The 12,621-nt window shown below is 36.0% G+C and overlaps 1 protein-coding gene across 7 annotated transcripts in view; it reads right to left on the bottom strand.

Annotated features, from left to right (window-relative positions):
• Positions 1–12,621, bottom strand: part of HEATR5A (HEAT repeat containing 5A) — a 122,398-nt gene that overhangs the window by 35,696 nt on the left and 74,081 nt on the right. For 6 of the 7 annotated variants that reach the window (XM_045059755.1, XM_045059756.1, XM_019832903.3 and 3 more), the window contains 4 exons: positions 11,431–11,600; positions 8,762–8,788; positions 6,365–6,503; positions 3,055–3,234 (listed from right to left, as the gene is read on the bottom strand). In XM_045059755.1, the coding sequence (XP_044915690.1) occupies positions 3,055–3,234; positions 6,365–6,503; positions 8,762–8,788; positions 11,431–11,600 (516 nt within the window). The remainder of the gene's footprint in view (positions 1–3,054; positions 3,235–6,364; positions 6,504–8,761; positions 8,789–11,430; positions 11,601–12,621) is intronic. The other variant, XM_011283176.4, reaches the window with a different exon arrangement.

Genomic DNA, 12,621 nt, shown 5'->3' on the forward strand with positions numbered 1-12,621 from the left:
TTTTTTAATGTTTATTTTTGAGACAGAGACAGCACACAAGTGAGGGAGGGGCAGAGAGAGAGGGAGACACAGAATCTGAAGCAGGCTCCATGCTCCTAACCATCAGCACCTAACCTGATATGGCTCATGAACCCATGAACTGTGAGATCATGATCTGAGCCAAAGTCAGATGCCCAATCTACGGAACCACCCAGGTTCCGGAACCACCCAATCTACGGAACCACCACATAGGTGGTTTCTTAATGTGTTTTCTTAATAAGAAAGGATAAAGCCAAACTATAAAGGATAAAGAACAAATGGTAAAAGAAAACTGAGCACAAAGCTCTGGGAGATACCAGAAATAGGTGAGATACCAAAAAGTGTCATCAACCTGTTTATCTACGCACATACAGATTTTCCAAAGGAGAAGTTCTTGTAAGTTCTCAAGTGGTGGGATAGAAGAGAGCCTCAACAAAGGAAAACATATAAAGCATAGTAATTGAAAGAACAGATATAAATCAATGGAAGAGAAGAGGAGCAATAAGAATCAAGGGAGACAGTGGAGAATGTAAAACAAAGTTTTAAAAATGATGCCTTTCTTCCTTTAACATAATTCAGATAATACATTAAATTATAAAGCTTGAGTAACTGAGTTTAAGAGCTACTGAAATATAGTAGGAAGCTGAATTTTACTATTATTTTTTTAAAGTTTTTATTTAAATTCTAGTTTAACATATAGTGTAACATTGGTTTCAGGAGGAGAATTCAGGGATTCATCACTTACACACGACACTCAGTACTCCTCACAAGTGCATTCCTTACTACCCATCACCCACCTAGCCCATCTCCCTCACACCTCCCTCCATTAATCCTCAGTTTGTTCTCCATAGTTAAGAGTCTCATGGTTTATTTCCCTCTTTTTGTTCCTTAAATTCCACATATGACTGAAATCATAAGGTACTAGTCTTTCTCTGACTGACTTTTTTCACTTAGTTTAACAGTCTAGTTCCATCCATGTCACCGCGAATGGCAAGATTTCATTCTTTTTTTTTTTTTTTTTTGAGACAGAGAGAGCATGAGTGGGGGAGGGGCAGAAACAGAGGGAGAGAAGGAGAATCCCAAGCAGGTTTCGCATTGTCAGCACAGAGCCTGACACGGGGCTCAAACTCACATGAGACTATGACCTGAGCCAAAATCAAAAGTTAGACACTTAGCTGACTGAGCCACCCATGTGCCCCAAGATTTCATTCTTTTTGATGGCTGAGTAATATTCCACTGTATACATACACCACATCTTTTTTATCCATTCATGGATATTTGGGCTCTTTCCATAATTTGGCTATTGTTGATAGTGCTGCTATAAACATTGGGGTGCATGTGCCCCTTTGAATCAGTATTTTTCTATCTTTTGGATAAATACCTATTAGTGCAATTGCTGGATGGTAGGACAGCTTTATTTTTAATTTTCTGAGGAATCTCCATACTGTTTTCCAGAGTGACTGTATCAGTTTGCATTCCCACCAACAGTGTAAGAGGGTTCCCCCTTTCTCTGCATCCTTGCCAACATCGGTTGTTTCCTGTGGTGTTAATTTTAGCCCTTCTGACAGGCGTGAGGTGGCATTTCAACATAGTTTTGATTTGTATTTCCCTGAGGATGAGTGGCGTTGAGCATCTTTTCATGTGTCTGTAAGCCCTCTGTATGTCTTCTTTGAAAAATGTCTATTCATGTTTTCTGCCCTTTTTTTTCACTGGATTATTTGTTTTTTGGGTTGTGAGTTTTAAAAGCTCTTATAGATTTTGGATACTAATCCTTTATCAGATATGTCATTTGCGAATATCTCTCATTCCATAGGTTGCCTTTTAGTTTTGTTGATTGTTCCCTTGGCTGTGCAGAAGTTTTTGTCTTGATGAGGTCCCAATAGTTCATTTTGCTTTTGTTTAGGAAGGTTTCTGAGAGCAGAGCATAAGTAGAAGCAGAAAGAGAGGGAGACAAAGAATCCAAAGCAGGCTCCAGGCTCTGAGCTGTGAGCACAGAGCCCAATGTGGGGCTCGAACCCACAAACTGTGAGATCATGACCTCAGCCAAAGTCAGATGCTTAACCGAGTGAGCCACCCAGGTGCCCCATGAAAAGCTGGATTTTAAAGTCATGCAGGGTAAAGTCTGAATCTACCTGTGTATGTCTTTGGACATATTCCCTAACCTTTCCAAACCTTGTTTTCTCTTGTGCAAAATGGAATATTAACTGCCTACTCACTGGATGGTTAAAGGATTAAATCAGATAAAGTATGTACAGTACCTGGAACAGAACTGATTTGTCTCTTTTCTTCCTTTCATTTATTTTCTCTCTTACCCCAAAGATAAAAATTTGAAAGACTCTAATACACATTCTCACTAACCATTATCTTATACTCACAAATACATTAGGTAAATAACACTATTTTTTAACCCTGTTTGAAATCAACATTATTAAGTATAGAGAAACTTGCTTGCTCAGAATGTTGTAACTTTTGATGATTTTTTTTTTTTAATTTTTTTTTTCAACGTTTATTTATTTTTGGGACAGAGGGAGACAGAGCATGAACAGGGGAGGGGCAGAGAGAGAGGGAGACACAGAATCGGAAACAGGCTCCAGGCTCTGAGCCATAAGCCCAGAGCCTGACGCGGGGCTCGAACTCACGGACCGCGAGATCGTGACTTGGCTGAAGTCGGACGCTTAACCGACTGCGCCACCCAGGCGCCCCTGATGATTTTTCTACTAAGTTGATTTGATGCAATCCCTCAACTATTATATGCATGAAAACAAACGATGGGGCTACTGTAAGTCAGATCATCCATTTTATAGTACAAATAACCCTACTTTTTAGTTTGTTTTAGACAGGGAAGTCATAAACGACAATCAGAAGAATACTAAAACCCACAGGCCTAAGTGTTAGACTTAAACACTAGAATTTTCACTTGAAAAATGCAACAAGCAATTACAATCCAAATACTCAGACAAAATTGTCAGTGGCAAACAATTTTATAGAACATTTTCACTTTCAATTTTATTTCAACTGGTAACCACCAATACTCACCAGCGGATGCAGCAAGTACATCTTTACAAAGCTTTAACCAGAAGGAGAGCTTATCCACTGCCATAGACGTAAGCATATGATTTAAAGTCTCTTTGATATCATTGCATAACTTCTGATCTGTCTCTTTGTCTAGTAAGGTCAATAATGCCCCTTCAAGGCCCACTTCTCTGATGTTAGCATCTGACAAGAAGAAAATCGATGATCTAAGTAATACAGAAAACAAAACTGCCATATGAGAAGTACACACATTCTGGAGTTATTAAAATACTACATGCAAATATTCTCACTGCAAAGTAATAAAGCATCTCAAAGGAGAAACATAAGCCCCGTCTAGCATCCATTTCCTCTAATTCTGGAAATGCCAAAAGAATAAATTTTCTCTTGAAGATTTAACTTATCTAGCATGTATTTATTTATTTATTTGTTTGTTTGTTTGTTTGTTTTTCATTTATTTTACAGTTGAGAGAGGGAGAGAAGAATCCCAAGCAGGATCTGTGCTGACATGGGGCTCAATTCCATGAACTGTGAGATCATGACCTGAACTGAAATCAAGAGTCAGATGCTTGACCAACTGAGCCACCCAGGCAACCCGAACTTATCTAGAATTTATGAAAGCATTTAGATTCTAAAGATAATGCTACTATTATACTATTTTGTAAGAGAAATTATCTTTTAAAGACTAGAAGGAGACATCAGAGGAATAAAAGGTATAGCATAGGGAATATAAGTCAGTGGTACTATAGTAGTGTGGTATGGTGACAGATGGTAGCTACACTTGTGAACATAGCATAATGTTTATTTAAACTTGTGAAAACACGATGCTGTACATTTGAAACAAATTAACAATGTGTGTCAACTATACTTCAGTAGGAATCAGTAGGAATGTTTCAGATTAGGAGTCTAAAGACACAGAACAAACAACGTAATATGTGAATCATGCCTGGATCCTAAATTTGGGTGGTGGTAAGGGAGGGTAGTAAGGAGTCATAAAGAACATTTTTTGGATAACTGGGGAAATTTGTGTGAGAACTGCATATTCTATGATGGCTACTTTATCAGTGTTAATTTTATTAAGTGTAGAAATGATGTGTGGTCATGAAGGAAAATGTATGTATTAGGAGTGAGCTGTCATGATGTCTGCAGTCTGCTTTCAGATGGTCTGGCAAAAGATATGCATCTGTCTAAGTATGGAAAGAGAAAGTTATATAAAATGAATGCCATAAAGATGCTAAGTAGGTGAATATATGCGTTCACTGCACATTTCTTTGAACTTTTTCCATTTGAAAAATCACAAAATTAAAAAAAAAATTTTTTTAACGTTTATTTATTTATTTATTTATTTATTTTTTAATTTATTTTTGGGACAGAGAGAGACAGAGCATGAACGGGGGAGGGGCAGAGAGAGAGGGAGACACAGAATCGGAAACAGGCTCCAGGCTCCGAGCCATCAGCCCAGAGCCTGACGCGGGGCTCGAACTCACGGACCGCGAGATCGTGACTTGGCTGAAGTCGGACGCTTAACCGACTGCGCCACCCAGGCGCCCCAACGTTTATTTATTTTTGAGACAGAAAGAGACAGAGCACGAACGGGGGAGGGTCAGAGAGAGGGAGATACAGAATCCGAAACAGGCTCCAGGCTCTGAGCTGTCAGCACAGAGCCCGACGCGGGGCTCAAACTCACAGACCGCGAAATCATGACCCGAGCTGAAGTCGACCGCTTAACTGACTGAGCCACCCAGGCGCCCCCAAAATCACAAAATTTTAAAAAGGAAATATATAATGAGTTCTTTACTGTATTTTACTCCTGTAGCTAAGTCAAGAATTCTAGGAACATATACAAGCATATTTATGCAATAAAAGCCTAAAGCAAAAGATGCAGATAATTTCAGTGGTAAATATAAACTGAAGGTCACTTAGGCAGAATATCTCACATGGTTAGAAGATTAAAATTTCTCTGGTTAAGGTAAGTAACCAATTGTTTTCAAATGAGGTCTGCCACCTGTTTGGGTGGCTACCATACTAGTTCAGGAACACTGATGAACTCAAGTCAAACAGTTAAAGTCTTAGTCTAACAACAAACTAAGGAGCACAGCATGACAGTAAAACACACTGATCTGAGAGCTTTAGATATTGGAAAGCTTTGTGAAGCCTGAGACTTTCTCAAAGTGTGACAGCACTCTGGAAACTATATACATAAAGGAGTAAGATATTACCATTACTATTTTTGGAGGTTGTATGAATTTATATGTATATTTTACATATAATTTTAAAATAAAGACATACAGACTTAAATCTAACCAACTAAGAAATCCTTTAATTCAGTTCTAAAATAAAGAAGGGGCTAAAAACCCTTCCACCTAAAGACGACTTATCTATGATAAATTTTATTAAATGAGATTTTGGAGGAAGAAAGGCACATATGGTAAATTACTTAAGGGCTAAATCCAACTTCGATGGATTGTTGTGAAAAAACTTGCTCTAAAATTTGAGTGGCTCTCAAATTTCAATATGCATTAACAGGGATTACAAAAACATAGAAAACAGATTGCTGGGCTTTACTCCCAGATTTTTGGTTAAGCAGATTTTGGATGGGGCCCGATAATTTGCATTTCTAACAAGTTCTTGGTGAGGTGGATATTGCTAGTTTGGGGACCTAAGTTTGAAAACAATTTTTCTAAACCAGTAACATCTCTGGTTGGGAATGGCAGTAATTGTTAGTAACTGTCTCTTGTAGCAGGTTTAAGACATTATATATTAACTTTTAAATTTCATTTTAAAAATTCATGTTTAAATGAAGACTTAAAATTAAAACAATCATTTGAGGTACGCCTGGGTGACTCTGTTGGTTGAGCGTTCAGCTATGGCTCAGGTCATGATCTCATGGTTCATGACTTTGAACCCAGTGTCGGGCTTGCTGGTCAGTGCAGAGCCTAGTTCAGATCCTCTGTCCACCCCCCCCCCCCCGACTTCTCTCTGTGCATCATCCACCCCCTGCTTGTGCTCTCTCTCTCAAAAATAAATAAACACTAAAAAAAATTATCTGGGGTGCCTAGGGGGCTCAGTCAGTTGAGTGTCTGACTCTTGAGCACCTGACTCTTGATTTCGGCTCAGGCTGTTATCTTCCAGTTTGTGAAATTGAGCCTCATGTCGGGCTCTGTGTTGGTGTGGGGCCTGCTTCTCATTCTCTCTTTCCCTCTCTCTCTGCCCCTTCCCCACTCAGGAGCCCTCTCTCTCAAAATAAATAAAAGAACTTAAAAATTTTATTAAAAAAATCATTTGAGCTGGAGATAATGTTGACAAAAAGAATTACCTAGAGTCAACTCTTCTCTGCTATCCTTAGCAAGCATAACAGCATGTTCTGAAACTTCAGCTGCTTCTCTCTGTACAAGCTGACGTAAACAAGCCAGTACTGCTCTTCTCAGTAACAAATAGGGACTACAAAGATTCACCTGAAAAATACCAATTGGGAAATGAAAGAGCTGAAATTCTTGGTGGCATTCATAATAAGTCTAATAGACATACACTGGATCCCTCCTGATTCTGTCCAGCTCATCACTAGGCTAGATTCAATTTGTTAAATACACAGAAACTTCTACAAACTATTCTAGTACATATTTTTTATTACAATTTAGAAATAAATAGCTTAAGGAGTAATACATGTACTTGATTATGAAATATTCATAAACACATCCAAGCAGAAGCCTCTGAACAGTGTTAGAAGACACAAAATTTACATGAATAAAACAATTTCGAGATAAAAGATATACAACTGAGAAAGACTTTATTTGTAGCTTATACAATTGTGCTCATGCAACAATATTATAATGTTTTACCATCCTCTAAGTAGAAATTTATATAGATCCATATAAGCAATATAACATACTGGTTAAAAGGGAGGCTCTGGAGTCAAACTGCCTCACTTTGAGTCCTAGATCCACCATTTACTAGCTGTGTGACCTTGGGCAAATTATTTAACCTCTCCGTGCCTTAGTTTCCTTATTTATAAAATGGAAATAACACTACCCCCATCTTATAGGGCTGTTGCAAAGTTAATTCAGAGAAACATGCAAAAGGGCTTAGCATAGTTTCTGGCACACAGTAAGTGCTCAATAAATGTTAGTTATTAACTATTATTAACAGTCTATCACTAGTCTTTTATTCAGATGCCAGAGTAAGTAAATGCATTTTCAAATAAAGACAGAAAAGAGTTTTACTCAGAAAACATATTCACCAAAAACACTCTCTAGAGACACACATTACAGACAACAGGTTTTATATGTATGTATATCTACTTGTATATAATGGATATACATGTATGTACACAGATGCTACATATCAGAGATAAAGAATATTTCTGCTAGAATGACAGACTCCTTACACATATTTTTCTTAGAAGTGTTTGAACAATGTAAATCTCAATAGATTGTGTCTACTGAAGGTAAATGGTATGACTGCGATATACCTTAAATGAACAATTAAAAAAGCCAAAAGTTTCTGGATACAAATTTTTTCTAAGTGATTCATAAGTAGAATAAAGTCGAGTTTTTGCAATTTATTTTTTTCTAACAATGAAAGCAAAGACCAGTAAAAGTGTGGCTTATGTCAATGAATATGTGTCTTATGCTATTGATTTTCCAAGCAAATTTGAGAAAGAAGGGCATACTTCGTATAGTGATCTTTATTTAGATATGGTGTATGTGAGAAAAAACAGGACTGAAGTAGGTGAGTTTGTTGAAAAGAGCAGAGGATAAATTCTGAGAAAAAGAGTAGGTGGTGACAGCTGGTTTTTAACACATAAAAAAAAAAAAAATGCAAAGAGAGTGAAACTAAATTTTATCAGAAGCCAAAGACAGAACAGGTTTGTGAATATATCATCAGTGAAACATATGGATGGGAACTGCTTTATAAATATATTTTATTATACCCTCAAGACATATCATGAACTGAAAAGTTGAAAGAGGAATGTCATTCACAAAGTCTAAAGTTAATATTCCAATCATGTTAAAGAACCACTGTTAGAAACTAGTACATAGGATAACAAGGGAGTTAAAATGTAAAAAGATTAAGTTTATTCATGCCCAAGATTATGGCTATATTTTACAACAAAAACAAAAAAGCATTCTACAAGGCTATTTTAAAGAAAAGTTAATGAATCTACTAGTTATCTCACTGGAGTTTTACAAACATATAATACAAGGCAGGCGCAGCATTTATTCAGGCTGGTCAAACAATCTTTTAGAGACAGCATGCTTATAAAAGTACTCTTTACTTGTTTGGTAGAAAAAAAATTGAAGGCAGTCACACAAAGCGAAACGGAACATTTAATATCTCCACGTCATTCTCCAGCATTTATATTGGGAAGAGGAACAGAGTGAATTAAGGCAAACAAACCAAGCAGGCAAAATACAGAAATTAGGTCAAACTGTAATTATAATTCCTTTCTGAAATGAATATATTAAATCAAAATGATGCAAAATTAAGTGCAAGGAGTGAGTGCACTGGCTGGAGAAGGTTAGGGAGGATTTGTTTACACTGGTATTAAATAATCACCATGTAACATGCTACACATACTGGACTTTGCATTAATGGTTAGCTTAAACAAAGAGATGCAGGGGAAAACAAGAACATCTACAACCAAAATAACGACACAAAGAAACAGCACTGCAAACCTCAAAAAAAAGTTAGGAATTGAGGGTGAGGGACCTACCAACACAGAATTATCCAACAAGATCTCCTGCACAAAAACAAACGACAGACTGGTCATGACAAAACCAAAAGATAAATACTAGGATGATTTTGACAACAGTCAGCTAAGCATTAAAATATAAATGTTGATAGAGCTATCATTCAAACTGGCTTAGCTTCGACTTTAAAACTATGCCATGAATATTTCATTTTCCAACTTAAAATAGGAGTTGAACTAAGATCTTGGAAACAGTCAACTCAAGATGTAAAGATATAAAATATACAATAACTTAAAAATGTACATTTATGTAATTAGATTTTCCTTTGGAAACTCTCATTAAGCCTCAGTAACAAAGCCAGATCAAATAGACATGAGTGTTAAAAGAGTGATCTAGATTGCATTCAAATGAACAGGTGTCCAGCAAGGGACAAAGTTAATGGTTTACTTCATCACAAGTTAATTATAAATTTTTTACTCTTGGAAGCCAACTTTTAAAACTTAGAGTACTCAGAATTGCTAGTGTAGCTAAGACCAAGTTCAGAATGGAAGTTAAACAGCATGCAGTTAGAAGAAAACCCTTTCAGTAAGATTCTTTCCTAATGATGAAATATATTCTGAATCTTCAGGGAGTTTCAATTAAAATGAAAACACTTCATGCTAAATAATTAAATTTTTTGTAGAAAAGAAAATCTGATTATAAAGTTGTTAAACAGGAAAGCAAAAGCAATTTTCGTACTATAGGAAATACTCTAAAATATAATAAATTCAATCTAATAAATTTAGAATAAAAGCTTACTAAAAAATTAAGACATGAAATTAACAAACTATAGTGATAGCAATTTTTGAATGACTTCTGAATAAGAAAAAATCATTTTACTGCTTAAATATTATAAGTAACATAAATAATATTTGTTAATTGTTAATTTTGATTTTCACAACTGCTCTTAATATTCCAAGAGAAACATCCAATAGTAATCTCTATTCTTTATATGTAAACTTTCTCAGTCTGGGAAAAAAAAGAGTAACAAATTTAATCAGTTCTAATTCACTAAGAATTAGTAAGTTTTGCTCTTTATTTCTCAATAAATATAATGGAGAGTGAAAGTCTGACCAACTTGCAAAGGAATGGCTATTTTTCAACAATTGGTTTTGGGGATGGTTCTTTGAATTAGAGAATAATATTCCTAGGGAAAAGTCATTGAGTAGTAAAGGTAAAAAAAAAACCCTTTTCCAATAAGTGCTATTTTCTCTAATATGTGTTTAACCTAGAGAGGAACCAAGTTTCTATCAGAAAAGTCAGTCACATCCTTTTTTTAAGAGTCTTACATAACTTTGACCATAAAAATCACTATGAACATTAACATAATGTCTAAGTTATATGTTAGAAAATAAAAACTACCACATATTGAGTGGTTATTAAGTGCCTACGACATGTGCCTTAATGGGTGGTATCTCGTGCAATCTTTGTTTTATAGACAAGATAGCTGAGGCTGGAAGAGGTTATGGGACTTCTCTAAGGCCACAAAGCTAGGAGGTGGTAGAGATGAGGTTAAGAGCTAATCAAAACTACAAAGTCAGTAAGAAATAAAGAAATGGGAACTTAACAAGGAGTTCAGAAACTGGATTCTAGGGGCGCCTGGGTGGCTCAGTCGGCTGAGCGTCCGGCTTGGGCTCAGGTCATGATCTTGCGGTCTGTGAGTTCGAGCCCCTCATTGGGCTCTGTGTTGACAGCTTGGAGCCTGAAGCCTGCTTCAGATTCTGTGTCTCCCTCTCTCTCTGTCCCTTCCCTGCTCATACTCTGTCTGTCTCTCTCTAAAATAAAAAACATAAAAAAATTAAAAAAAAAAAAGAAACCTGGATTATAGACTTAGAGCTACCACTACTTCTAGATATGTTACCTTGGACAAATTATTTGACTTTTTTGGTGCTTGGTTTTGTTTTGTTTTTTTTTGGGGGGGGAGGGGAAGATTGGTTTTAATGATATTTGAAGTTCTTTCAAGGTCTGAAATGCTGTATATCCTGCCTTCAGCTTGTGAATGAAAGGTCTGTCTAAAGTAATAATTCTCAACTGTCATGTTACTAATGGGAATGTGTTGTAAACATTCTAGGGGCAGAAATAGTTTAAAAGCAATGGTGTCAAGTTTTAATTCCAAATGTAACCCAATTTTTGAGGCAAATTTAGATAGAAACTGGTGATACTCAAGGTAAATCTTAAAACCATTGATGATTATGAACCATTTACCAGAACTTTTAGCATTTAGCTTGCATTATTTATTAAACATATTATTAGAACCCAGATATTGATGCATATGCCACTAGAATATTACGGAAAAATGTTATTTTCCCATCTGAGGTGGAGAGAACTTTATATATAATTATTTGAAATATTGTCACATACATTTTTTCCATGTCCTATAGCATTTATACAGTACCCAGGACATTTGAGCATCCAATACATGTTTACTGATTAATGAATAAACATTCCAAATGGTAAGTTCAAAATTAATAGAACAAAACTGAATCAATATATGAGAGGTTTGAGATGTGATTACATGAAATTTGGCCCTACCCGCTAAAAAAACCAGAAACGAGAGGAAACAGCTATTGTACACAGACTAGAGAATTATTAAAAATAAATCTAAGTTTCCAATGAAAAAAAACTAAGGACTCACTTAAAATTTTATACTCACACAGAGGCAGCTGACCAAGCTAGACAGGTTGACATGTCTTGGAGCAAACATATGAAGCTGCTGAAGGCAAGAGATGGCCTGAGCTTGAACAAGGCAGTCCGGGTTATCCTGCATCACCGCACAACCCAAAAGACAGGAAGTCCTTAAGGTGGATATGGAAGTACTATTACCTAAAATGAAAGCACAAATCTTTGAATAATTCGTCTATGAAATCATTCCTCTTTAAACTCATATACTGAGTTTATTAATTTTAACCAATTTTAAACTTAAGGATCTGTGAAGTAAATTTCTTCTACAAAAGAAAGCCAGGTGACAGATTTTTGGGTTATATTAGTTACTCCTAGTCTGAAAAACTTGTCAATACAAATCACTAGGCAAATAAGAACCTCAGCCTATCTGAAGGCTACACCAAAATTTCATGAAAAGTGGAATTAGAATGGCTAATGAACTTAGCCCTGCTTATATTAGTTGAGTTTCTTTCAAATATTAAAATCATTCATGGACTTTACATTTGAAAAGATCAGATTACCTGAGTTTTGGGACTTAGTCATTTATTTCTTAGAAGAGAGAAGCTCTTTACACTATTCCACTTGAATTTTTCACTTCAATTGTTAAGAAAAGCATATTAAAAATATATCTAATCTTTCTAAATACGACACTCCTTATCTTTTCAAGGTAAAAGAAATCAGACTAGATGGCATTTCACAAAATATACTGATCACCTACTATGTGCCAATCATAAAGGCTTTTCAACTTTTCCCTCATTTGATAGAAAAGGAAACCAAAGACCAAAGACAAAGATTTTCCAAAGGTCATCCAATTAACTGGTGGTGGAGTGGGGCATCTCGCTGGCACAGTTGGTTAAACATCCGACTCCTGATTTGGGCCCAGGTCATGATCTCATGGTTTGTGAGACTGAGCCCTGTGTTGAGTTTTGCACTGACAGTACGGAGCCTGCTTGGGGTTTTCTCTTTCTCTTTCTCAAAAATAAATAAATAAACTTAAAAAAAAAAAAAAGTAGTGGTGGAGCTTACATTAAGTTTCCTACTTTCTATGTTATTTTCTATTATGTCAACATGCAGGAGTCAAAATCTTCCTGACTCTCAATATTCTGCTCATGTATTTGCATAGAACACTGTGCCAAACTCCACTTCACTGACAAGTATTTGAGTCAGTAATAAGAAGTGAATT

The sequence above is a fragment of the Felis catus genome, chromosome B3, assembly GCF_018350175.1.
Source record: "Felis catus isolate Fca126 chromosome B3, F.catus_Fca126_mat1.0, whole genome shotgun sequence".
Lineage (NCBI taxonomy): Eukaryota > Metazoa > Chordata > Mammalia > Carnivora > Felidae > Felis > Felis catus.